General features: G+C 43.0%; 1 protein-coding gene across 2 annotated transcripts in view; it reads right to left on the reverse strand.

Moving 5' to 3' along the window:
• The window catches only part of LOC117813322 (gamma-aminobutyric acid receptor subunit beta-2-like), a 196,973-nt gene that overhangs the window by 87,407 nt on the left and 81,670 nt on the right, over positions 1-27,896 (reverse strand). Inside the window, exons 1-3 of one of the 2 annotated variants that reach the window (XM_034684478.1) lie at positions 19,379-19,850; positions 19,141-19,241; positions 18,539-18,606 (exon numbers count right to left, since the gene is read on the reverse strand). In XM_034684478.1, the coding sequence (XP_034540369.1) occupies positions 18,539-18,606; positions 19,141-19,241; positions 19,379-19,461 (252 nt within the window). In that variant the 5' untranslated portion in view covers positions 19,462-19,850. Of the gene's footprint in view, positions 1-18,538; positions 18,607-19,140; positions 19,242-19,378; positions 19,851-27,896 lie in introns of those variants that run through there. The other variant, XM_034684479.1, reaches the window with a different exon arrangement.

Raw genomic sequence — 27,896 nt, forward strand, 5'->3', positions numbered from 1 at the left:
ACACCCCGAATCAAAACATCTGTGTGATTCTTCAGTTTTAGTCCTCAAAGTAGGAACAGGTATCAGAGACAGAATCAGAAGGTAATTTTAATTCATATGAGCATGTTCACACCTCCATGAATTGACGCCTCTCTTGGGCCACAGTCAAAAAAAGTCTGCACATGCTCCTGATAGTGAAAGACTTATTGGACAATTCCCTTCTTTATTATAACATTTCAATGTTTGGATTTTGTCTCATTGTAAATTGCAGGTTCCATTTTCAATAAAAATAATGATACTCAGATATATTGTCAAATAAAGAATTATGACACACGCTGGTGGAAAACACCCACACCAAATAACCTCCTGTGCATCCACACACGTCACCCCTTAGCCCACATTAGTGACCTCCAACAGGTCACTGCGGCTGGCTGAGCCAAAATGAAGCAATCTCACTCCACTCACACTTCATGGGATATCATGCTGAGTGTGTCAGTCTGAACACGTTACCTTGATTAACAATCTAAAAATAGAGCCCACACAATGAGGAGTGTCATCTCTAACACAACACTGAGGGAGCGCTTACACACTCGCTGCAGGTGTTACAGTCCGACGTATCACAGAGGTAGAGACGTATGTGTTGTTTTGAAAACAAAGTTGACCCGTGGTTCACCTCCTCATCCAGGAAGAAGTGTGTCATCACAGCTTCATGATGTAGAAATACTCACACTGCACAAACTGGACGCGGCTGTCTCGCTCTGCAAAAATGTACAAACTGGCAAATATGGCCGAAATCACAATAAAACCTTAAAGGGATATTTCAGTGTTTTTGAAGTGTGGTCGTATGAGCTACAGTACACTGTTGCTCCTGTTAGCCACAATGAGTGCCGGTGAGCTCTTCCCCTTAATGAGAACATTCCCAGAGGACCTAGCAGGTAAGCTAGGCTACAATCCTCTGCAGATGGGGTCGCCTATTTCACATGATTTCTCTAAAGTAGAGAAAATATGGTCCAGGCACTCATCACGGTGCAAATGCATGCATCAGTAGAAAAGGAGCTCTTCAGTTTGCCATCAGTCTTTGTTTTGGGAATATTTTCAGATGCACCTTGCAGACCAATCAGCTGTTTGGATCAACAAGCATGTAGCAGGATCAAGTAGCGGTCTCGGTCTTTAGAGTGAATTAAACTCAGTTTTCTGCACATTTAAAAGATGGAACGTACCTGTCTTTATCCAGGCTGCTCAAACAAGCAGACCTCCTGTAAGGCAGGGAACTCTGGATGATGAGTGATGCAGACTGGAGCCGTATGTGAGCCGCTGGGATCCTCTGATTCAGAAAGGACCTGAAGGTGTCACTAAGTCCCTCTCCTGACAGTAGAAGCTCTCTGGGTAGACTCTGATTCACCACCAGGTAACGTGGGATCTCTCCTGCTCACTCGTTAGCACAGAAATTTCTCCCCTCTCTTCTTCTTCTTCGTTGGTACATTGGGTCTGCATCTGGAGTCCCAAAACAAAGACTGAGGGCAAACTGAAGAGCTCCAGTTTTTTCTACTGGTGCATGCATTTGCACCGTGATGAGTGCATGGACCATATTTTCTCAACTTTAGAGAAATCATGTGAAATAGGAGGCCTCATCTGCAGAGAATTGTAGCCTAGCTTACCTTCCAGTCCTCTGGGAATGTTCTCATTAAAGGGGAAGAGCTCACTGCACTGTAACTCATACGACCCCACTTCAAAAACACTGAAATATCCCTTTAAGTTTAACCAACAAGCGTTTCCTCATATGCTTAGAGAACCCGTTGGATGCCTTGCCGCATGTGCATGTGCATGTGCATGTGCATGTTCACACTCATTCATCATCACGTGGAGTTCAGTAAATGTGATTAGTGGGGTTTTCACCACAACCACTAAACCAAACTGTAAGCAATGGCACACGTACAAATAGAGCAGTGGGGCCAGTGAACTGAGAGACGCTTCCAGAAATGGTAGGCCGGCCGATTAACCCACTTCGATTTGTAACTCGGTGTAATCCCCCCTGCAGCAGGGCCCAAGCCTTGTGTCATTAACACACAGGCAGAGAGGACACGAACGAGGCGAGGAGACCAGAGAGAGAGAGAGGGAGGGAGAGAATCAGAGGGATGAGTGACTGTACCAGGGGAATAACATCAGCTTGATGTGGGACAGGTGTGGAAATCACTGCCCTGCAATGAGCGACTGGCACAACGGCAATATGCTGTCAATTCCCCACGCTCTGCCCGCCGACAGGAAACAAGACGCCGCTGCTTAACAGCAGACCCACAGCTGCAGGGACCGGGGCCGGAGCATGATGGAGACACATCCAGCCCATCATTCATTGTCACAGGCGGCACTGAATCAGATGCTTAACTAGTGAGCTTGTTTAACCCCAGGGGGGGATTGATTGCACGCCGTCTTTCTCCTGACATTTAGAGCCGGGCTCCTAATTGTACAATAAGCAGTGTCTGTAACGTTAATAACAATCCCAGCAGGACAGCATGACGCTGCTGCTGCTGCTGCTGCTGTGCGTGACGCATGTGTGCACATGTGATGGATCTGCGTCAGTCCCTCTATTAATGTTACATGTTGCAGATTATTCTTAACAGGAATTCAACTCAATGAGGAGAGCTAACAGGCAGAGATATTGTTTTCAGAAGACCTGATCAAACACACGGGGAATTACTCCACACAGGCGCACACAACAAAGTGTAGCTGCAGGGCTCCTGGTCCGGCTTAACAACGTCAGCTTTCAACAACATGAGAGAGAGAGAGAGAGAGAGAGAGAGAGAGAGAGAGAGAGAGAGAGAGAGAGAGAGAGAGAGAGAGAGAGAGAGAGAGAGAGAGAGAGAGAGAGAGAGAGAGAGAGAGAGAGAGGAGCACACAGACACGTCACAGCCCGGCGTTCAGTTATATAAAGTTTTCCCAAACGTTGTCCTTTTTTTAAATTCTTCTTTTTACATAAAAGAGTCTGTTTGATATTTTTAAACCACACCAGGGAAGCTGTGAGGATGTGCTGGAAGATTGTTTTCTGGTCTCTTATTGACGAGTGTTTTATATAATGATTAGCAGAAAAGATGAAGTTCTTCTGAGACTGCTGGATATGATATAAGTCTCAAGTTAATAAATCCTGGGATTTAAAGAGCTGGGACAAAGTATTGAACCAGGAACTTATTATGTGTTCAATTATTGATAACCTGGCGCTAAATATGGATATACAGTGAATTAATATGGTGGTCTAAACAGATTTCATTGACATGTATGACTTCAGACTTCATCCAGACCCATGTACAGTCTGTCTCCAGTCCACTGCGGTCCAGCCACATGATCTGTTGGACCGGGACCTCCGGACAGCTGGAGTCATGTGACCGAGGTTGGATTCTCCTCCTCCTCCTCTCCTCATCAATGTTGTCTTTCTGGTCCTCTGAAAATCTCTGACCTGTTGACTCCAGGCCTGGGAACAGGTTACAGGACAAACCTGATTCTTAGAGGTTTTTCATATGTTGTTAAAAACCATAAAAGATGCATGCATGCAAACAGTCACTTCCTTTCTGTCCTACCATTCCTGAATTGAATATTAAATGAGTGTGCTCCCCAAAATTACCTTTATACTGTACATCCTGCAGAGTAGTTCCTGGTATTGCATGATGATAACTCTTTAGAGTTAGAGTAACATCGGACTTCCACTAGATCAGTGGATCCAGTGGAAGTTAACTCATTGACTAGAATAGAAACCTATCAGATCTGGTGCTGTGATGGACCGGACATGGATCTGGTGGAATTTGAACAATAGAAGTAGTGGCCAAATAAGAAGCTGACAGCAGCAAAGATACCTGAAGAAGACAGATGTGCTCAACACTTTTAAATCTTGAAGAAGAAGCTGTTTCAGATCTTAATACTGAGACGAGAGGAAAGGTGCAGGATGCACTCATGTCTCGAGTCTCACTGCACCGACGAGACATTTCTGCCCATTTTACTGACAGTTAATAGAACATGAATTCATTCGTGCTTCAAACTGGCATGATGCATGAGACCTGCAGCAGTCCTCATGTGGAGGGAGTTTGACTGAAGGCTGCAGAAGCAGAAGAGTGGTCTCTGACTAAACAAGACTCAGAGGTAGGCATTGACTCAGTGTAGAAGGTCCGGTCATACAGGTACATCTCATCTCTCTGAAACCAAAGGGGACTGAATGAAGACATTAACCCTGCCATCTTTAGGGTGTTGTGTATTCTTCAGTTCATCATCTGTACGCTGATGTCAGAGAGAGATTCAGAAATGAAACATACAGGAAAGGGAGTTTAGGAAGAATGTGCTTCGAGTACAAGCAGCCACAAAGTTTGTCTCACTGCAGAAACCTTTGTACGATCTGCTGACAACATCCAGAGACGAGAGCAGAAATAATAATAATGCTTCAGACGCCATTTACCCAGACATCTTTGTACACACAGCTTATGAGATTTTGACTGCACAGAAACCTGTGGTAATCTTGTCATGATGACAGCTGCTCCGTCTACATCCCCGCCCTCCTCTTCTCCTCTGCCTCCAGTTCATCCCTCTGTTCCCCTCCGTTCTGCACGCCTCCCTGTCTCACCTGCTCACCAGCTGCTGCTCTTTGGCTTGTTTGGTCCAACACCTGAGTCAGTCACCTGAGCACCAGCTGAAAGTGTGATTATCTCTGTGTATATATAAAGGTGAGCTCACAGTCAGTCCTCTGCCAGACTGTCCGTGTTGTCATGAAGGCTTAGCTTCACTCTGTCTAACTGTCTGAACCTGTTTCTGTTCGGCCGTCTGCCCGGCTCTAACTCACTGCCTCACTCTCACACTGCTCTTCACTTGTTGGTTGATTTTGGAACCTCATCTACTTTGTTATTTCCCCAGTTTGTGGTCGAGTCTTTAAGAGCTGAAAATGCTATCTCTGCTTGTTCACGTGTTTCTGTCAGTCCTAGTGTTTGTGGTAACTAAAGCATCTGGTGACTCTTTCAGTGGGACACATTAGCATGATAGCATCCAAGCAGAAAGAATATTCATGTGGTACACCTCGAGGTACAAGACAAGAACATAGTGGTGAGTTGTGGTCCATGTACAGGAAGACAAACTATCCACTTAACCAAACAACAGACTTCTATTTCTAAGCTAGCTGGCAGTTAGCACTGCAAACATCCAGGTGGAGCTTACATTAGCTTAGCAGCCCAAAGAGAAGCCCTCCGTCACAGCACCAGATCTGATAGGTTTGTATTCTAGTCAATGTGTTAACTTCCACTGGATCCGCTCCGTTGCATTCCGGGAAGACTTCTATTTGTTGCCGGATGCCGAAGCATCAATCTCAGCAGAGCAGATGGAGCTGGGACAGGAAGTCAGGTTTCACCAAAACAAAATGAAAACATCCGGTTAATTTTCAGAATAAAAGCCTCTGTGTTATCACCAGATCGTATTTCACTTAACTACAACAACAAACCAAAGTCATGATGAGCGGAGCCAGGCCTGGAGTCAACAGGTCAGAGGTTTTCAGAGGACCACAAAGACAACATGGATGAGGAGAGGAGGAGGAGGAGGAGGAGGAAACCTCGGTCACATGACTCCAGCTGTCCGGAGGTCCTGCTCTGATCTAGTGGAAGTCTGACGTTACTCTGGCTGATGCTCATTAAAGAGTTATCACCATGCAACACCAGGAACTACTCTGCAGGATGTACAGTATAAAGGTTATTTTGGGGAGCACACTCATTTAATATTCAATTCAGGAATGTTAGGACAGTAAGGAAGTGACTGTTTGCATGCATGCATGTTTTATGGTTTTTAACAACATATGAAAAACCTCTAAGAATCAGGTTTGTCCTGTAACCTGTTCCCAGGCCTGGAGTCAACAGGTCAGAGGTTTTCAGAGGACCAGAAAGACAAGAGACAGAGAATCCAACCTCGGTCACATGACTCCAGCTGCTCCGTGGGTGTTGATGGAGGAGAGAACACGTCCTTGATAGTTGTATTTAGTTATTGTGACTAGTTCCTTATTTCAGGTACCAGCCCTGCTCTGGTTGTGACAGTGGAACATGAACACAGAGCAGTTTATCTCAAACTTCTCTGCATGAATCTGTAAAGTCTCCTTTGGTAACTGGATAAAGTTTTCCTGACGTGCAGCTTTTAATCCAGCGGCGCTCTCCTCTCCTCGCCTTGCTTTGATAACAACACTTTGCAAAATGAATCTGACTCGCTGTCTGCTGCACCACTGTGCTGCGTTTGTCTGCATCATTTTTTATTTACTTCAACAGTGATGGTGTTGTGGAGTACACACAACAAAATGTCAAGTCTCATGGCTGTGCCCGCAGTAAGAGCAATGACTGTTGTTTCCTGAACTCATCAGTATTCCACAGAGGGAGGGAGGGAGGGAGGGAGGGAGGGAGGCGGGCGCTCGTGCTCGCTGTGATCTGATGTGTAATGTAGCGTTCGTCCCGTACAGTACGAAGAGAGCTGCTCTGTCATTGCTTTTGAAGACATCCTGTTCCCTTTGTGTGTCTCCATCTTCCAGAGAAGCTGAAGAGAACACATTTGAGTTCCCATTTTCTCCCTGCCTTCATGAAAGCATCACGACTAACACCTTCATCATTACTTACAGGAAGTAAATCCATTCTTCTGGTGAGTAAACACCCGGCCTGGCGTTATCACGGCTGTCATTAAAGTCCTATTTTCAGCACACAGCCGTCCCACTCAATGTATGTCCTTTTCCTGCATTCAAGTGGCAAATGAATGTAATTCAAATGGATTATGAAAACTCTACAGGGAGGCCTGTGTATCTAAACCTCCCAGCATGAATAATGCAGACTGAAGCATGCGTTGTTTCAGCCCTCGTACATTTATCCGCTCCTCCAGCATCCCTCAGGATTCTCCTCCACACCGGCCTGTATCTGGATGTAATCTCCACAAACACTGAGCATGTTTATTTCATGTATTTGGACGAATTCGTCGAAAAGTGAAGCAATGCAGAGAAAGAGTTACAGAATTAAAATGTCATCGGTGAGTTTAAAATATTCTTGCACCACATAAAAGCCGACCCAGAGAGCCGAACAATCACGTCTCTCGGAAAGTACTCACGGTTTGATGGTGATCGTAATCCATCATTGCGTGTATATAGGTTTAAGATAGGGCTTTGAACAGTGATGAGGTCAAAGGTCGCCACCTCATACCTCCAAATATATTCTGTGACAATCATGGAGGCATCACTGTGAAATACAGGAGGTCTTATAATTGTACAAAAGTGACCTAAATGTGGAGCAAAAGATGCTGTCAGCCTGAAAATGATGTTTTGGTGAAGTGAACAAAACATTTTCAATTTTGTTTCAAACTCCATCAAAGTGTTTATCTCAGCTCCCTGTATTCAGTTTGTAAAGTTGGTCTCATTTCATAAGTTAGGTTGGCAGAACTTGAAGTTATGTGTTGAATTATTTGAGTCTGCTTCAGGTAAAGAACGGGGTCTCCAACTCAAAGCTACAGGGGTCTTCCACACTTTCAATCCCCACCATGTGGCGCCATCTCTCCTGTCCTGAGTGGATGTTATCGCCCTAAAGGTGAGTGTTTCTTTGAGTACTGTATTGAAACTCTAGCCATCAAAGACTGTCAGCCTTCCATAAACTCAAAGGACCCTATGTCGCCCCCTGTCTCCTTCTGCTGCTATACCAAAGCATGACTCCATCCATCCTCCTGTGCTGCTCCACCTGCTTCTACAACATGCTATCTGTTAAAAAAAAGGCCACACTCACATGCATAACCACCACAGCTTCTAAAATAATCAGTCTCCCCACACCAAACCTCTCAGACTGAAACAACAGAGCCATCAGACGCATTGCAACCTCAATAGAAGAGGACATCACACATCCACTAAACACCCACCTCATCCCACTCCCCTCAGGACGCAGGTACAGAGCTCTGAGGTGCAGAAGGGCTCGCCTTGGCAAGATCCCTGCTGTTATAGCGAGCCTGAATAAAAGGCCTCGCTGAATAACACAACTCTGTCTGAGTGTTGATGTCTTCAGTTTGTTGAGCTGACAGTGTATGTTCTTGTGTTTGTCTATGTCTGTGGAAATGCAGGAAGGTGCTGTGGAAAAGAATTTCCCCAAGGGGACAATAAAGTCTAAAGTCTAAAGTCTGTACATATATATTATATTATGTTATATTTGAGACACTGTGGTCAGTGATCAAAGTCTTAAACTCTGCAAAAGAGGGAGTAGATATCAGGATTTAGGTCTGTTGGAGGGTTTTCCATGAGTTAGGGGAATCAATGGAGAAAGCTGATCTACTGAGTTCAGTGTAAACTTGAGGCGCTTTCAGAAGACTGAGTCATGTAGGATCCATAATGTTGCTCCAACAAGTTTGCAATGTAAGAAGGAAGCTTTCCAGAAAGGGCTTTACAAATATACAAATACACAAATATACAAACACCAGTGTTTGTTTCTGCTCAAGAGAGGGCCAAGCAACCTTCTCATGCAGGACACAGTGATGAGGGTCAGATCTGTCAGCAGGTCGTCCATCTAAAACCAACACTTTATCTTTAGTTTATTTAAAATCATAAAAGAAACAACAACAAAGATGTAATGGAATCAGAATCATTGTGCAGGGGAGGACAGAAGCCCCAAGAGGCTTATAAAAACACTAGGGATGCACCAAAATGAAAACTCTTGGCTGAAACTGAAAACCAAAACACAGAAAGAAATTATTATGCCAATGTTTAGCACCGTTGCATTTATGTCTCAAACACACAGCTCTCCCTGATCTCTACATAGACTTCCGGCTCATTTCATCAGGTTTATGACCCACCTACACTTTCTTTTTAGTTCACTGTTATCACTTCCATCTCCCCTGTTTCTGTTTCCAACATTAGCATGCAGCTGATTCAAGACCAAACACTCCATTTAAGACAGAGGGAACCTCCTGCACAGCATCAGACTGAAAATAGACAACTACCTGCTGAACAGAGCGCAGCGTTTAGCAGCTAATGAGACATGTACTTCCTTTGAGCACCAAAACAAGACTGAACCAAGACAAATCATGGATTAGGTTTCAGCAGGTGGCCAGGAGGAAGAATCAACACGGATGCTTATGATGCTGTGTGTCATTGGGCAGCAGTATGCTGAATCAGCTCAGTCAGGTGTGTCAGCAGAGGGTGAGAAGATGTCTGCATGCAGAGTTAAGCTCCAAAGATGTTGCGTTTAACACTCATGGCACTTTTTAAAAGACTGAAACTACATCCTGCATTTAAAGGTCTGCAAGAAGGGAGAGAGACGTGCGGTACAAGGTACAAGGCCGCCCGCTTTGAGTCCTGCAGCATCTGTGCATGTGATTTAACTATGAGGCCAAACCGGCGCCCCTTTACCAAATCTGAACGACACTGTCCTGCAGCAAAGATGAAGTGAAGTCTACAGATGCATCCTCTATCCTAAGCAGTACAGACTAATCAATAACACAAGAGTCTTCAGCGCTCCATTACAAACGCCCCCTGGACCTGGATCTGGTTTTCCTCGGCTCTGTTTGTGATGTAACGTGAACATAAACCTGTGTTGTTGCTGAATGTGTTTTTCCTGGTAGCAACACTGAAATGCCAGTTTCTGAAAAACATGGCTTGCAGCTAGTAGAGGATTAGAGCTTATGAATGTGTGTAGGTACATGAAAGACGTAGAGGGTGTAGGCCGATGTCTGCCCTATAAGGCCTGGAAGCTTAATATAGACCCAGGATAGGAAGGGGGACGCTGAAGGAGCTTGAAGAACTCCAGGAAGTAAACTTTAATGGAGTAGTCTTCAGCAACACTTTAATGCATCGTGGCACAAACAGCATTCTGATCCGTACACCTCCTCCCTCTTGAGCTGCACTTGTCCATTATTTAACACTTTAGCACCCGGTGGTTTCATCCCGGGACCAAGGCCAGTCCCCAGCCGCTCATTAGCTCCTTATGAGTTTTAAAGATAGAGAGGAGATGGTTTTAATAGCTCCACAGTGCCTCCGTGAATTCACACATTTTTAATTGAGCCTCACACGTTCATTTTTGTATTTATTCCCCGTCACAATCGGAATGTGTTGCAGTCTGGGAATCTTCACACGTTGCCTCTACACTCTCATTAGTTACCACGCAACCATCATGGAGCAGGTTTGGAGATAAATCCAGCACTTGACGAAGCCTTGTGTGTCATGTTCTGTGAGATCCAGCGTTTGGAGTCTGGGTCTCCTTTCAGGGATGTGAGATGAGTTTGTATTCACTCCTCTAAAGAAGAATAATTACACTGCATGATTCATCTTCTGATAAGTGTCATTAACATCACGACGGGCTGATTAGGTTGATGTTTCCTGGTGGTTACACACTCTGACATTATAGAAATGTCAACTTTCTGCAATGAAAATCTATGAACATCACATCCACTGCTCGTCACTGTGCAGTCCTGCCCGCCTCAGCAGAACGATGTTGGACGGCTGCTGCGGTAAAGATTCAGACACAGACGCAGACTTAATGTGGTTTTAAAGCTCTCAGGTCTCTGGATGAGATTCAACTCAATACCACATAAGTGCTTCCGCCTTCTGTCTCCCCTTTGTTATCACAGGACAAGCAATAATCTGCCTTTCAAAAGGGCCTCACATTCAATTCATGTATGTACAGATTTTAAAAACAAAATTACACCTGAGTCAATTTTAAATGAATTTACTGTCTTATTTTAAATCATAATAAACACATTCATATTATTTATTCAGTTATTTTTTTAATTTAAATGTATGTTTTTATTTATTGTGGATTAATTGATTATATATTAAGTTATTAATGTAAACTTAATTTCTTTTTCCAGTTATTTTTTTGGATTACCTCTCAGAATTTTAACATTTTACACAATTTTACTTTGCTGTAATTACTCTTAGTGTTGCATCTTAGATACTTTGACTGAGTTAATATATAAATGTTTTATTATCTTGTTGATTTATTTTATTTTAGTTAGCTTAATCTCCTATCTGGAGTTTTAACATCTTATTTTACCTCGTGTTTTCTCAGCTTGTCAGCAAATTATTTTCTATTCAATTTTTATTTTAATTTTTTATTTCATTTTTAATTTTAATTTTATTTGTAATTATTTATTTATTTTTATTTTTCCTTTTCCATTTAATTTATATTTTTAATTTAATTTTAATTTTAATTTTCTATTTGATTTGATTTTTAATTTTAATTTTATTTTCTACTTATTTATTTATTTTTACTTTTTCCATTTAATTTATATTTTTAATTTAATTTTGTATTTATTTATTTATTTTATATGTTCATCTTTTACTTTATTTGTATTTATTTGTTATTATTATCATTATTATAACTACTATTTAATTTTTATTATTTCCATTCAATTTTATTTTAAATTTAATTTTGTATTATTTCATTTTATTCTATTTTCATCTTTTATTTTATTTGTATTATTTGGTATTTTTATTATTATTATAACGATTATATTATTTTTTATTATTTATATACTTATTTTTATATGTATAATGTTCTTTGCATATGAATTGGGTTTTTTTTGGATGTGTGTCTATTCTAATACTATCATTATTATTTTCATGTTCTCTGTGTCACAGTATTATTGTATGAAAAGTGCTTTACAAACAGAGTCTGATTGATTGATATTTTTCTCTGGACTCTTTCAAACATCTCATCAGAGATAAGGTGTCTTATTCTTGGAGCTGAAAATAATAACTGGGTACTCAAACGGGGGAAGGGGGAGCCAGACTCCCTCTCCGGCAGTCAATAAGCTCCCCTCGACCTTTATGAGCATCAATAATGGTATTTCTGCCTTTTGGAGGAGGATAAAAACTTTAGTTCCTCCTCTGATGGGAGTATTTCTCCCCCTGTGAAAACTCTTGGCTTAGGATTCAAGTGCTCAAGAGCTCAGATAAAAGCAAATATTGGGACTTAAACGCCATTCAAGAAAAAGAGGGGAATAAACCGAACCTCCACACGCTCTGACTTATCCACTCCTCCTTGGACCAGTGCGAGCGCTGAGCCTCACAAAGCCACTCGCCTCGGGTTGAATGTCGAACATGTGATCTGTATTCAGTCTCTCTCTCTCTGTATGTCCACCTCTGAGTCATGCAGAATGAACCCTCAGCAACACAAGGTACATGACCTTCCCTCCAACACCAAGCCCTGCTCCTGGCTCTCCACATGGTAACTTGTTAATGTCACATCTCCCTCTCTCTCTTTCTCCCTCTCTCTCTCTCTTTCCCTGTCACATCCACAGAGGTGAAAAATCTGACCCTTAGGTGTTGCACAATCATATCTTCTGCCTTTTCACCTCCGGAAGGCTTGAGGACTTTGGCTCTGACACCCAGAGAACAAGTGACCTTTCATGGGTATGTAATGAACACCAAGACATAGCCTCCTCATCCCATGTCTGGCTCGGGGCCTAAGTGACATGTAATGTAGTTTTATGCATGATATATGACTCAGTAAAGCCAGCTCCTGGTACTTTTTTATCCTTAGAGAACCTCAACAGTCATCCACTGCTTCCTTTTCTCTCACAGCTCGTCTTCACAGAGAGAAGATGGAGTTGTGTTTTTGAGGCAAGGCAAGGCAAGGCAGCTTTATGTGTATAGTGCATTTCATACATGAGGGCAACTCAATGTGCTTTACATTGAAACATTAAAAGCATTGGAGACATTCAGACAGGCATAAAAGAACATAATTAAAATGACAAATATGATAAAACAGAAAAGAAAAGGAGAATTAGAAATATATTAAAAATTACATTAAAATTAAAATTTAAAGTGAGTTAAAATAATCTAAGATAGGAAGGCAGAGGTAAATAAAAAGGTCTTAGTCTTTGATTTTAAAGAGGTGAGAGTTGGAGCAGACCTGCAGCTTTCAGGGAGTGTGTTCCAGATATGTGGAGCAGAATGACTAAACGCTGCTTCACCATGTTTCCTTCTGACTCTAGGGACTGAAAGCAGACCAGTACCTGAGGACCTCAGAGGTCCAGGTGGTTCATAAAGTAGTAGCAGATCAGCCTAAACCATTCAGGTCTTTATAAACCATCAGCAGGATTTTAAAGTCTATTCTCTGACAGACAGGAAGCCAGTGGAGGGTTCTAAGCACTGTAGTAATGTAGTCTACTTTGTTGGTCCTTGTTAGGACTCGAGCAGCAGCATTCTGTATGAGCTGTAGTCCTCTGATGGACTCTTTAAGGAGTCCTGTAAAGACCCCGTTACAGTAGCCTAGTCTGCTAAAGATAAATGCATGGAGGAGTTTTTCTGCATCCTGCTGAGACATGAGTCCTTTAATCCTTGATATATTCTGAAGGTGATAGCAGGCTGACTTAGTAATTGTCTGAAATGAAGGTCTGAGTCTAAGACTACACCAAGGTTTCTGTCTTGGTTTGAACATTTCATCTGTGCAGATTGGAGCTGAGCAGTAACCTTTAACCTTTCTTCCTCCAAAAACTATCACTTCAGTTTCTTCTTTGTTGAACTGAAGAAAGTTCTGTCTCTTCCAGTCCTTCATTTGTTCAATGCATTTACTCAGTGTTTGAGGGTGAAGCCTGTAAAATGCTGGAGTCCAGGTTGTGCATTTTGGACAACAGAACTGCTTACGTGACAAAATACAGAGGAGGACTCCGTGTCCTCTGGGCCACTCACGCTTGAAGTCTTGCATACTTAGTTTGGTGACTCATCTGGAGTGTGCTAGGGGCCCGTGTTGTTTCTAAATGGGTTTCTGCTTTGTGACATTGGTAACAAAGTGCTAAAACAGATGGTTTAAGACAACCCTCTTTGCAGTTCTTTTATTTTAATGGCCCCTCCGGTAAAATCAAATAATACAGCGTGTTATCACGGGTCCATGTCTCTGCTTTTTAATGCGTCGTGGGCGGATGAAGGAATATGTTGTTAATACACACCAAAGCACGGCTGTCGCGCGCTGCCATAATGGCAAATGGGACACCGTCGGATACATCTCTCTCTGTGACATCTCTCCATTATCCTCAGCCCCTGTTCCTTATCTGGTCTCTGAAAAAGAAAGTACCCAGGGTGGTTCTCTGTCCCCGCACCACAATAAGTGGCAGGCAGCGAGCAGGGAATGGAAGGAGAGGAAAAAAAAAAAAAAGCCTTGGACACCAGCTGCGATCCTGAAAAGTGGTTACATTTATAGGAAGGGGAGCAGATCAAAGATGCTGAAAAACCATTACGCACACATGTGGCCTCTCCTTTTCACAGGACTCCAGCGGGTCAGGTGGTAACGACTCCCCCTCTCACATTAGAGGCTGTTTAGTGGGCCAGACCTGACAAAAGAGTGGGATGATCAAAGTAGCTGAGCGGCACTAGTTTTGTGTGTTTGAAGGGAGAGTGGGATTTGTTTTGTTTGGCCATGTGTGTGGGGGTGTGTGGACACACACACACACTGGCCCTGATGTTCTTTTTGGGCAGGAGGAATGAAAATGGGACGTAGTCATACATTCATTTTGGTGGTTGTAGCCCACAGATTACAGACGTGGAACATGAGGGAAACAAAGCACAGCAACCTTCAGAGCGTCCTGCTGGCTCAGAGGTTTGGCATTTATCACTGTAAATCAATACTTTCTACAAACTCATCAAGCACGCCGGCTTAACCTGCAGCTCTGAGCTTCACAGATATGAAGATCGTGGAGCTACTCAGGCTTCTGTTTGGCATTTGTAGATCATTGAGGTGGTAATAATGGTAACTCTGCAACACTTACAACACAGAGTTAATGTAGAACAAATATACAAGCATCTGTGTCATCTTCAAAACATGAAGCTAGAAAATAAAGGCTTCATGCTTTTGTTAATTTAGGAGCTACAATCTTTAATGCAACCTTTTATTTGACCAAAGAAATGTAGTTTAGGTTCAAAACAAAAACTACAAACAGGTAGTTAGCATACATACGCTAAGGATGTGCATGTTCAGTTGGCTGAACAATGACATCTTCTCACTCTTGCTAGTCTGCACCAGAGTTAACAATCTGCCCCCAGACTAGAACTAGCCCTGCTGTCACACGCCTGTGAGCCCTTGGGTGCCTTTCAATTAAAAGACTGATTCTTCTTAACAGGAAGGAGCGAAAGCCTGCGTGCTTCATGAAGGACTCTTGGCTGGAGGATTACCTTGACCTGCTAAATATGGAGAGAGCTGCTGGTCTCTTAAAAGACTTTAACCGAGGTCTGAGTGGACTCTGGGACATTATCAGGAGAGGTTCTGGGTTAAGAGCTTTGTACTGTATTTATCTGTGTTCATGGTCCTCTGCAAGAAGACTCTTCTGTATTGTCATCTACCTGCTGCTGATGTCTAACTGCTATTCAGCCTCCTAGATGTTTCATTGTGTACCTGAACTCACTCATCATGAATTGGTTTTATGAGAAATCTAAATTAAAAAAAGGAAAAGAAAAAAAGAATGAACAATCTGCAGAAACTATTATAAATATAGAAGCCTAAGCCTTAGCGCAGCCTCCCGCCGCAAGCTAGGTTTGTAGCTCTGGTTAATAGAGACTGCCTCACTACTATAATGCCCAACAACCAGGATGTAAACAAGCACAGATAACAGATGGTATCCCATAGCATGGCACAGATTGGGAGTATTTGGATTTAGGACATGGAGATAAAGTTGCATGTAGGTTGTGTGTGTTTGAGGATTGACAGCAGGTGGTGCTAGCTCTAGCCACACTTGGCTAACCAGTTTCCTGTTGTTTATCAGCATGAAAATGAGTCACTGCAGAACCTCCTTACTAGTTATGTACAATCAATCTTTATTCATAAAGCGCCAAATCACGCCAACATTCTCCTCAGACTCTTTCCAAACAGAGCAGGTCTAGACCGTCCTCCATGTTCTATTATTAACAAAGACCCAACATCAAGACCGGATCAGATCCAGTCCCCTCTTCCAGACAGGACTCAGTCTGATCTCATCTTAATCCACCATGAGCAGAGCACTTTGCAGCATTTAGCAAGTTACAGTGGCAAGGACAAACTTCCTTTAACAGGCAGAAACCTCCAGCAGGACCAGACTCATGTTAGACACACATCTGCTCCAGTCGTGATTATGCAGCTGCAGAAGTGGGGTCAGCTGTTTTGACTGACAGGTTCGCCTGCACTCAGAACAAGGCGACTCCTGCCTGAGGTGATTTATTAAACCATTCCAGGAAATGTTTTCACTGACCCGGTTGTCCCCTTGTTGGCGGGCCTGACTGTATCACATGGGAATCAAACCCAATGTCCATATCGTCCAAACATCCACCCACAAGCTGTCAACACAAGCTCAGATGTGCTCCTTATACATCACCTTACCTCAACACCACTTTTAAACAATAAGTAAAAAGAAGGAGTCCAGAACTTATGCCATGATGTGTCAGAATTCAGTGAGCATGCTGCTGGTTTTGATAGCTTGACAACAAGGGTTGCAGAACATCATATACCTGCAACATCATGGCTGAAAATGTGTTTTCTTCCTTCTATTTGGAGACTCTTTTGATTTTCACTCTCTGTACAATGCTTTTGAAAAATGTCAAATTACGCTGTATAGCAGGGCGCTGTTAGACTAGCGGTTTAAAGCTGGGGTTGGTGTTCAGATTTAGATCCACTTTTTGTTCTACTGTTTAGAATGATCCTTGTGTCCCGATGGTAATCAATACATAATGTGTTCTTTTGGGAAACCTGGGAAAACACCAACCAATCCCTGCCATCAGGAGCCAAACTATGAAACCAATCAGATCCTGTTCTGCCGTTCTGCCCGCCTCCTGCAAAGCGGCATGTTTGTTTGTGTTTTTAACTTTCACTATGAGAATGTTTTGGTGTTTTCTAACCGCTGAGTGAGACATGAGTTGACGTAGTGCAGAACACAAACCATGTGCGGAGGACCGGTTTGGAATCAGTCACCATCATGTGGTCGTGAATCAGCGGCGCTCATGCATGTGAGCAGGGGCGCCATTTTGGAGGAGGGGAGGGGTTAGATGGAGTCCTGAGGAAATGCTACATTCAAATTCATGCTAGTTTTCCAAGACTACCAACCCTAGCTTTAAGAGCATTCATGGGTTCGACTCCCGGCCTTGACCATTTCCTGCATGTCTTCCCTCCACTCTCTAACTCACACGTTTCCTGTCTCTCTTCAGCTGTCCAATCAAACAAAGCCAAAAATACAACTCAAAATAAATAAATATAAAACAGAATATCAACATGTTTTAAAATCACTTCCTGCTTTTCTTTTAAAGAAAGCTTTGTATGGATTTGAAGAAATAGGTCTTATGCATTATTTGATAAAGGGATGTAGATTCAAAGAAGAAGCTTACATAACTCTCTGGAAATAAACCTCATGAATCTGAAAACCCTCTTTCTCACAAACAAATGCAAAACAACAATGTCTGTATGTACAGCAGCTTTCAAGCTCCTGCATCTGTTCCTCTGCGAGGGTATGCCTGCAATTAAAGATTCACGGCTGCAGCGGAGGCCTCTGTAGACCTGCACTGTGCATTTGTTTGCCTTTTTGTACACTCTGTACATGTATGAGGATTTCCTCGTGCAGGTCTTCTGTGTATACACAATGCAAATAGACATCATCTATTTTCTCATCTCATCCCTGCACATCTACATCTAGGCTCCAGGAGCACAAAGACAACAGCATGAGGAACAGCCTTTGGGTGCTGCTGCCAAAAATATTCCAGCATGTAATCATTCCCCGACATCACAACATGACTCACATCACAGCTAGTAACCCAGTAGTAACAACAGCAGCAACAGCAACAGCGGGACGTGAGTATATGAAGAAGAAGATGCAAATGAAAACAGCAGCCTCCTCCCACAGTGGAGGTCAAACACAGGAAGAGGGAAAAACATCACAATGAACCTATCACAATCTCATGCATATTTCCATAAATATCAATTTTTGCTCACCTTGTCGACTACATTAGGAGTGTCAAGAGTGACCTTCCGTGATGATGAAATACAGCCTGGAGTTCCTGTATACACTCAGCTGCAGTTCCCCTGTCTCATCACTAGGAGGTGCACTTGTATGAAGCAAAACTTAATCTGCACTTCTCACATCCTCAGGTCTCAAGTTCTTCCACTCTCACTGTTTCCAACCGAGCAGCCATAACAAAGTGTGTTAAACATTTGTTCTGCAGAAACATGAGAGAGTGGCATGAAGCCTGGATTGTGAGCTGAGTTATTAAAACATTAAAGATGTGATTGTTTGAACTTTCCTCCTCTTAAATGAGTGATTCTGTGAAGTTAGAGATGCTTACTTGTGTGAATTAAGCATCCATGAATATCCATATATATGTCAATCTGCATCACAGCCCACTCCAGGCTGTGTTTACATCAGCATTTAAAAAGAATAATCACTACCTTGGAGCTCTCAAACCTAGAAGTCGATGCTAGTGATGGATGGTAACACACACACACACTCACACACTCACACACACACAGACCTCCATCCAGAAGGGGTTCCCCGGTGGCTGGGGGGGTAGTTCCCCTGTTAGCATTTTGCATAGCACTCATCATTAGCCCATAATGGTCACTCGAAGAAGAAATAATAATGGCCTACTTACCATATTGACTTCTGAGACCATGTCTATGCTGGCTATGTCTATATTCATTCCCACTCCAACCGGTCGACCTGGGACACATCAAAACAAGAGTCAGCAGGAGGATCCCCGTCCAGCATGTGCAGGAATAAAGACTCATTGATATGATGTGCGTGATAGGAACACAGATTTGAGAATTCAGCAGTTGTCAGCCGGATAATAGTTTACAGTGTTCATTTGGGGTTGGATTAGAAAGTGCTGGTAATTCCCTTAAAAGTTGCTGACATTTAATCAGGAATGCCTGAACATGTCCTCAACACCTGGGCTGGAACATGCTTAGAATATAGGCTGTCATGTATGTTAAGTATTACTTTCATTCAAATAACAGAGCTGGAGTGTTTTGTGGTCTGAAAGCACCCAGCAGCGTCTTTACGCACATGTTTTCGGATGGTGTCGGGCTGGTTTTTGGGCACATTGTGCCTCGACTACATGCCAGAGAATGTGCTTTCTTACTTTCCAACACCAAACCTCAGTGGTTTTTAATATTCCAAGAAGCACTGTACTACTCCACAGGCTGACAAGGCTCAAACTCGAACAGAGTTGGTGATAAAAACGACTTCATTTACCTCCGAAATCTGGCCTCAATCGTATATCATAACCTTTCAACAGTCTATCCACCGTTTCTTTAACCACAGACATATTGCTTGGGTCGTTGGCTCTAGGACTACTGAAGACAGAAACAAAGAGAGAAGGAGCACAGAGGATTAAAAACCGACACATTCTTCAAGCGTAAAGTGTTCCAAGTATTCTCCACGCCGTCTGTGAGACACTTATCAAACGTGGAGCTTCCTCCTTTCCACTTACCTTTGCGCGCTCACCACGGACACTACGAGAGGGAGCAACCACACGCAGAAACACCTCATTCTTCTTATTCTGAACACTGCCATACTTCTGTTAGAGGTTTTTTTCTTCTTTTAGTGAAGAGAAACGAGGTCCAACTTATTCTCGCCAGTGCAGTAATTCCAATGCCGGGCGCATGCGTATTAGGGACCACAACATCAAGAAGCAGCGCTGCTGCTGCTGCTGCTGCTGGTGGTAGTGGCAGAGGTAGTGCCCAGGCACGGAGGAGATTTAAAGGAGAACTAAGACTACAAGTTACTCTGGGGCACACTGGGGTATCCCTGCTCTTTTTTCCCAAACACAGCGTGGCTGCTGTGGAAGAGGTTACTGGAAAGTGGGTGGTTCAAATCCACGGGGGAGAGAGGGAGAATGTGGGTGGGGTTATTCTCTCTCCTCTCGAAAATAACATCAGCTAACTTACCTAAGAGTCCCCGAGCAAGGCACTTAACTCCACACTGCTCGGGGGCTCCCAGCCAGTGACCAGGGAACTGATTTGCCACCCTGAAATTCTTAAACATGATTTGCCATGTCAGAGGCATTACTTATATTTAAATCAGTTATTGTGTTGTTGTGTTTCAAGCTGCAGAGACAGGAGCTTATTTGCATTTGAGTATTATTTTTGTTGATGCTTTGATTTTGGACAATCATCTTCATTTTGAGTCCTTAAAGAGTTCAGCAGATTTAAATGTTGACACTCTGTGGAGTTACATTTTTAATCTTAACATTAGAAATGTACAAAAAATGTAACATTTGTTAAATTATTCTATAAAAAGAAGTTAAAGTAGATGTGATTAGTGGAGGTAACCCTCCTAGGTTTGGGGTAAGCCCCTAATGTTTTCCACGCCTGGCCAACCCTTCAACAGTCAGTGCCCCAGTTTGGACACCCATGTCAAAACTGTCTGGCTCTGCCACTGCTCCCAGCTGAGGTCTGGACTGAATGCATGTGTCCATCAACATTAAATAAGAAATAAAAGCTGATTTTGATCTTTTTAATGAGTATAGCTTCAAACACAAACTTTCAACATATATAGAAATTATTATTTTATGTGTAAAAAGACAGAAAGCTCGTGATTTCTATTTTTAGATCACCAGTCATATGGTTGTGAACTTGTTCGTGAGGCAAACTGTGGAGTGGGTGGGACACGTTGAGCTGAGAGAGCCGAGTGTATTATTATTTTCATCCTCCTTTGATAATATTATGATGAATATTAAAAAAAGGAACAGTACAGTAAAACATGGGGGGACAGGAACTCAGTTTTTGACTCTGTCCATGGTGCTGAAATCCCTGGATTCAGACTCTCGTATTCTGACGCTGTCCACGGTGCTGATGAACACCCCCTCCCACCTCCCACCTCCACCCCCTCACTTCCACTTGCTTCCTCTCCTCAGTAAAAAAAAACGGGGAGGCTTCCACGCTATAAATGCATCAACTTCAACACTTGCACACGCATCGATCTCCCCGCATTCAGGCCTCTGACGACACCCACCGAGGAGAAGCGTGTCTTGGTGCTCTGAGAGGGTCGCTGTCAATGCAGAGCCTCGGGGTTTAAAGCGGGATGCATGGAGCACAGCAGCATGCACTGAAGCCTGCAGTCAGTGCAGCTCTCGCAGACATGCACGCCTGTGGCTCCACGCACTGGTGAGCAGGATGTGCGCCACTCAGCGTGTAAACTCGGCCACGAAACGTCATGGATCTGGTGGGATCAGAGGCGGATGCTGAAGCAGTCAGCTCCTGTGTAGGAGTCCTGCAGCGGCTCCCCTGCCTGAGAGAGGAGGGGGGCAGAAGTGATCCGAGGAGGAAGATGCTAAATGTTCTGTGATGTTAGAGCACGAATGGAGAACAGTGACGACTAGAACACTAGATATAAGAGTCAAACCATTATTTATATATTTATATTTAATTATTAAAGTATTTTAAATGAGCCACGAGTCTTCACAATTTAAAGAACTGCAGTCAGATGTTAAAACTTTCATTTCTATCAACATACAACAGGTTGGTTTGGAGGTTTTAGTGATTTATATTGATTTAAAAATCACACTTTCACATGCCAAACAGCCAGTATCCTAAAAATATGAATATGCTGTATTAATGGGGAGTCCAAATCAAATCTGGAGGAGTGATTTTAAGTTGTCTTTCCTTCTAATAGGTAGCAGGATGTTTCCTCAGACACCTTGTAAAGACATGTGTACTCAGAGTAAAGCCACCTAGCCTCCTGGCTAACAGCTACAATGTCAGACAAGTCAGCCACGCCCCTAATTATGCAGAATTATGCAAAACTAATTATGTAAAACCTCAACCTAACCTTAATATCTTCAAAACATCAGCTGTCAACCCCCATCTACAGTGCTGTGTGTACAAACAGAGAAATAAGCTGTTCAGACTTGTGCAGACTCTAAATATATTTATAAGAATAAGCAATTGACAAAAGCTGCTTTTGGACCAGCCCCTAGTGGACACTCAGGGAACTGCACTTTTCAGCATTTCTGCATTGGATTCATCTTTAAACATCAAATGTTGCTGCTTTGTTTTTTAGAAGAATCAGAATCAGAATCAGCTTTATTGGCCAGGTATGCTTGAACACACAAGGAATTTGTCTTGGTAAACTGTGCTCTCTTTGTACAAAGGTATAAGAAAAAGGCATACAAATAAAAAAAATATATATAATAATAACAATAACATCAACTATAAACACAAAAGAACAACACATAGGCATTACTAATATGTACAGGCTCAAAATAATATGATAATAGTGCAGTGGTGAGTAGTGCAGAGGTAGTTTTACATTAAAAAAGTATATGTAGATGATACTTCAATAATACAATAAATACAAATATGTGAATTCTGCTTGGAGAATTGTTACATGGTATATCTACATGTTTATTTACTACATTGTTATGTCTGTTATTCTGATTTAATGATTCATGTCACAGTTTGAAATCAGTGTAAACCCTCTTTTCTAGCAGACAAATGGCCCATGACTCCGGTCTTAAAATATGAAGCCAATGCTGAGGTGTTAAAAACTGCAGTTCCTTGAGTGTCCACTAGAGGCTGGCTGCAGAAACAGAGGAAACCACATACACACCCATTCAAAGAGATGATCTTTACAGCAGAAATAAGCATGTTTACAGCCTGGATCAAAAAATGATTGAAGTCTGAAAAGCTCATTTCTTGACTTGTTATTTTTTGAAGATATTAAATTTACAAGTTTTGCCCAAATAAGGGCGTGGCTGACTTGACTGACAGGCAGGAACACTGCAGCTGTTAGCAAGGAGACTAAAGCCCGCCTCTTTACCTCACACTAGCTCCACAGAAGTAAGGTCGAGTTCAGGATTTCCAATATGGCACCCGCCGACAATCAGCTTCAAAACAGGGCTTCAGGAACAGACAGGTGACGTCATGGAGACTGCGTCCATTTATTATACAGGATATTGTTTTTAAAATTTTGATTATGATTGAACTGCCTTTGAGTATTTTATTGACCATGATTATAATTCATCCTACAGGCAATTAAAGTACATTTTGAATGTTATGCCCTGTAGTCATGGAGTTCCAGCTAACTAGTAAGATGGTTGAATCATTTCAGAGCGCATGCATTTAACCTTTTTTTAATTGCCCAGTTATTCTTCCATAAACTGCCATGACTTTGCAAACAACTATTAATCTTAAAGCTCGTGTCACTACCTGGTAACCCACTGACTGGAACGACTGACACTCTGGAGTGTTACCAAGAAATCCATGCAGAAGGATCAGCACCACGGACAGCACTCAAAACAATGGCACTACTTTTCCTAATGGGCCTGCCACCATCTATTACATCAGTTATGTAATCAGCCCCCCCCCCCCCCCTCTCAAAGACAACAAAACACAGCTTCCATCAGATCCTAACCCAAATCTGTTGTCTGTTTATGCCTGCACAGATTTAAGAGACCGTCCTAAATAGCAAGTCGGTCGTTCTTAGTCATAAACAAATTTGCAACACAAGGGCACGAGCAAAATCAATCAAGGTTTACATTCCCCCATCTCTTTTAGCATGCCTTTCATAGCCCATTAATATTTATCAGAGGGCGAGCAGATGGTGGATCCATAAAATGCTTCACCAATCACAACACTGTGAGTGTAAATCAAGAAGAAACTTGTGTTGTAACCCTTCAAAGTCAGTGGGTGGATGTTCAGCGCTCAGAAACGGGCGCTGATGCAAGCAAACAAATATGTTGACCTGCTCGGCTGTTCTTAATGCCTGATTTACTGGATTGTTTAACTTTCCCAAAAGGGCTGTAGCTCTCCTCTTTCTCTCTCTCCATCTATGTCTTTCTGCATCTTTGCACTGACACGAATATAATGACTGCTTTTTTCAGCCCCTCAGTCAAATAACATGCATCCCTGCCAGAGTGACGTTAAGACCGTCCTGTGCTGCAGAATCTTTTTTTAAAGGATGTCCCCGGTGTCTATAAAAGAGGCACTTGTGTTGTTTCATGTCAGTAAACAGAGGTTTGTTTGCAGGAATCTTGGCAAGATGATGGAAAATGTGCGTGTGTGTGTGATACAGAGAGAGAGAGAGAGAGAGCGGATGAGGACTCCGTGCCTGAGTACACAGATAACACATCTCAGTCCGTCATCTGCCATGACATTGACTTCTGCAATACATCGCCACAAACATGATGAAAGGAAGTCAAACAAAGTCGCACAATCAGTGTTTCACTGCAAAGAGGCTGCAGTTCCCTGCATTTAAACCCACACACACACACACATTCACACACTGTGTCATGGTTTCTAATTCGGTGGACTAGCTTTCCTCCTCAAACTGGGAAATGCATCCATTTTTACAACATGGCACAAACACCAGCAACACAATCTAATACCTTCAAGGCAAGGCAGCTTTATGTGTATAGTGCATTTCATACATGAGGGCAACTCAATGTGCTTTACATTAAAACATTAACAGCATTGGAGACATTCAGACAAGCATAAAAGAACAGAATTAAATACATTAAAATATAATAAAACAGAAAAGAAATTAAAATTTAAAGTGAGTTAAAATAATCTAAGATAGGAAGACAGTGTTAAATAAAAAGGTCTTAATCTTTGATTTAAAAGAGGTGAGAGTTGGAGCAGACCTGCAGCTTTCAGGGAGTGTGTTCCAGATATGTGGAGCATAATGACTAAACGCTGCTTCACCATGTTTCCTTCTGACTCTAGGGACTGAAAGCAGACCAGTACCTGAGGACCTCAGAGGTCCAGATGGTTCATAAAGTAGTAGCAGATCAGCCTAAACCATTCAGGTCTTTATAAACCATCAGCAGGATTTTAAAGTCTATTATCTGACAGACAGGAAGCCAGTGGAGGGTTCTAAGCACTGTAGTAATGTAGTCTACTTTGTTGGTCCTTGTTAGGACTCGAGCAGCAGCATTCTGTATGATGGACTCTTTAGGGAGTCCTGTAAAGACCCCGTTACAGTAGTCTAGTCTGCTAAAGATAAATGCATGGAGGAGTTTTTCTGCATCCTGCTGAGACATGAGTCCTTTAATCCTTGATATATTCTGAAGGTGATAGTAGGCTGACTTTGTAACTGTCTTTATGTGGCTGCTGAAATGAAGGTCTGAGTCTAAGACTACACCAAGAATAAAACCTTCAGAAGAGAGTAGATTTCTGTTCCTTTAGTTATCAAACGTTCAATGCAAAGACATTGAGGACTGCTTCTTATTCATCTTCTGCCTTTATGTTTTCATTTAAAAAAAAGGTAAATTCAGGTTTGTAACAATGTGGAGTCAATCCATGCCTACAACTCCAGCACCACATGTCTCATTTAGGATTGTTTCCTCTTTTAAATCTTGCTTAAGCTTTTGTTAAACCTCGCCAAATAATGGCAAACTATTAAAGCCGGTGCAATCAGCTCTTATTTATTTACTCTCTTCAGGCTCGTCCAGGCTTGAAGTTTGGAGGGGAGGGAGGGAGGGTGAGTTACTCTGCAGTGCTTCATAAACCTCTACAGCTTGTGGTCTTACTGCAGAGTTTGCACCTGGTCTGTTCTCAGCAGGTAACGCCGCCCATGGATTTACTATCTGATATCAATCCAGCACCGCTGAGACGGAGAGGCAGCGTGCCAAAGCGCATGGCCAAGAGTACGGTGGCACCATTTCACCCACTTCCTGCACTGACTCTGTCTCTGTTACCTTAAACATAGAAACCTGTGTTTGCTGTGTTTCTTTAAATGTGCAGGTTTCTGTTAGCATGCATGTTCTGGCTTTTAAGGAACATTTTCAGACCATAAATGACCACACATTAGCTTTAACATATGGAACACAAACTGTCAGCCGGAGATGAAAACTGCACTCTCTCTGTAATTAAACACCTCTCTGTATTTCTCTTTTATATGTGCAGCAATTATAGCATTGACATTCCTGATTAGAGCTCCTTAACTCAGCAGGAGAGCTCTAACAGAGGACGAGTGTGAAGGCACATTTAAATGATGTCCTTCTAATTGTCAAGAGGGTGAGCATTTAGGTCTATGACACACAGAAGGAATTTAAAAACCAAAACAGGGACAGGCAGTGAAGCAGAGTGTGAGTGTAACTGACCGGGACGTGATTGATTCTGATGATTTAATTCATCATATCTCAGAGTTCTTATTTTTAGACTGGAGAAGCGTTTAACCCAACACTTAGAGAGGTGCAGCCATGAAGGAAATACTCTGATCCTCCTGCAGAGATTTCAAAATGAAAGACTGAGACCTTCTTTCAACAATTCAACTTTTACCAGCAGAATTTACTCTCAGTAATTATGTGAAAATATATGTAATTAACGACATGTCAAGTTGCATGTCAAAGACTGCAAGCAGGGGTGTGTCCAGATTTTTGGACCACTGACTTCTGCAGCATCTGTAGTAGGTACAAATCTAATCTATTTAACCCTTTCAGCCTCAACTACTCATGTTCACCATCATTACTAACATTCAAGTATCATATAGATGTTTGATTCCAGTTATCAGGCCCCTCTCCTTAGGAATCATCTACCAGTCAAGAGTCCGGGAGGCAGAGCTCATAGTTCCCTATGACCCCTTTAGAACAGGGGTTCTCAGCTTTTTGGAGCCAGGGACCCCTTACAGGTGAGAAGATAGTCCAAGGACCCCCTTCATAACTGTAACACAGATTAAACACATTAGTGATGTCATGATCAGAAGCTGCGGCTCTGAGAGTCGATGCTTTATAGTGGATCAGAAGAGCCGGCTCACATCCAGAGAGAGCCGGCTCCCAGTTAGTTCCTGTCCCTGCTTAGCTCTCTCAGTGCTCAGCCCCAGCTCTGCTCACAGCAGAACTTTGTTCTGATTGGTCAGCATGGCGGCCATGCGGCCAATCACATGTGAGGATATAGGATCCAGGTGATGGAGGGGAGGCTGTGTATCTTGGCTTCATCTGTTCCTTCAGAGAGGGTTAGGGTTAGGGTTCTTCTCAAAGACCGGGCAAATACTCACTGAGAGGAGAAACCGGATCAGACCATCCAAGCTGAGGACATTAATAATGTTTGCTTGAGTTAAGTTCTTGTTCGGTTCCGGTTCGGTTCTGGTTCAGTTCCAGTTCTGGTTCGGTTCTGGTTAGTTCCTGGTTTGGTTCTGGTTTGGTTCTGGTTTGGTTCCGGTTCAGTTCTGGTTCAGTTCCGGTTCTGGTTTGGTTCTGGTTCGGTTCTGGTTCGGTTCTGCTTCGGTGCTGGTTTGGTTCCGGTTCGGTTCCGGTTCGGTTCCGGTTCGGTTGCGGTTCGATTCCGGTTCGGTTCTGGTTCGGTTCCGGTTCGGTTCTGGTTCGGTTCCGGTTCGGTTCCGGTTCTGGCTCGGTTCCGGTTCGGTTCTGGTTAGTTCCTGGTTCGGTTCTGGTTCGGTTCTGGTTCGGTTCTGGTTCGGTTCTGGTTCGGTTCTGGTTCGGTTCTGGTTCGGTTCTGGTTCAGTTTGGCTCTGGTTCTGCTTGCTTAAGTTTAGTTCTGGTTCTAACACTAATCCCAACCCTAACGCAAACTCATCCCAAACCCTAACCCTAACCCTATTCACAACCCTAACCCCAACCCTAACCCTAACCCTAACCCAAACTCAAACCCTAACCCTAACCCTAACCCTAACCCTAACCCTAACCCTAATCACAACCCTAACCCTAATCTAAACCCAAACCGTAACCCTAACCCAAACCCTAACCCTAACCCTATTCACAACCCTAACCCCAACCCTAACCCTAACCCTAACCCAAACTCAAACCCTAACCCAAACCCTAACCCTAACCCCAACCCTATTCACAACCCTAACCCCAACCCCAACCCCAACCCTAACCCCAACCCCAACCCCAACCCCAACCCTAACCCTAACCCTAACCCTAACCCCAACCCCAACCCTAACCCTAACCCCAACCCTAACCCTAACCCTAACCCTAACCCTAACCCCAACCCCAACCCTAACCCTAACCCTAACCCCAACCCCAACCCTAACCCTAACCCCAACCCTAA

Source organism: Notolabrus celidotus, chromosome 5 (genome assembly GCF_009762535.1).
Source record: "Notolabrus celidotus isolate fNotCel1 chromosome 5, fNotCel1.pri, whole genome shotgun sequence".
Taxonomy (NCBI): domain Eukaryota; kingdom Metazoa; phylum Chordata; class Actinopteri; order Labriformes; family Labridae; genus Notolabrus; species Notolabrus celidotus.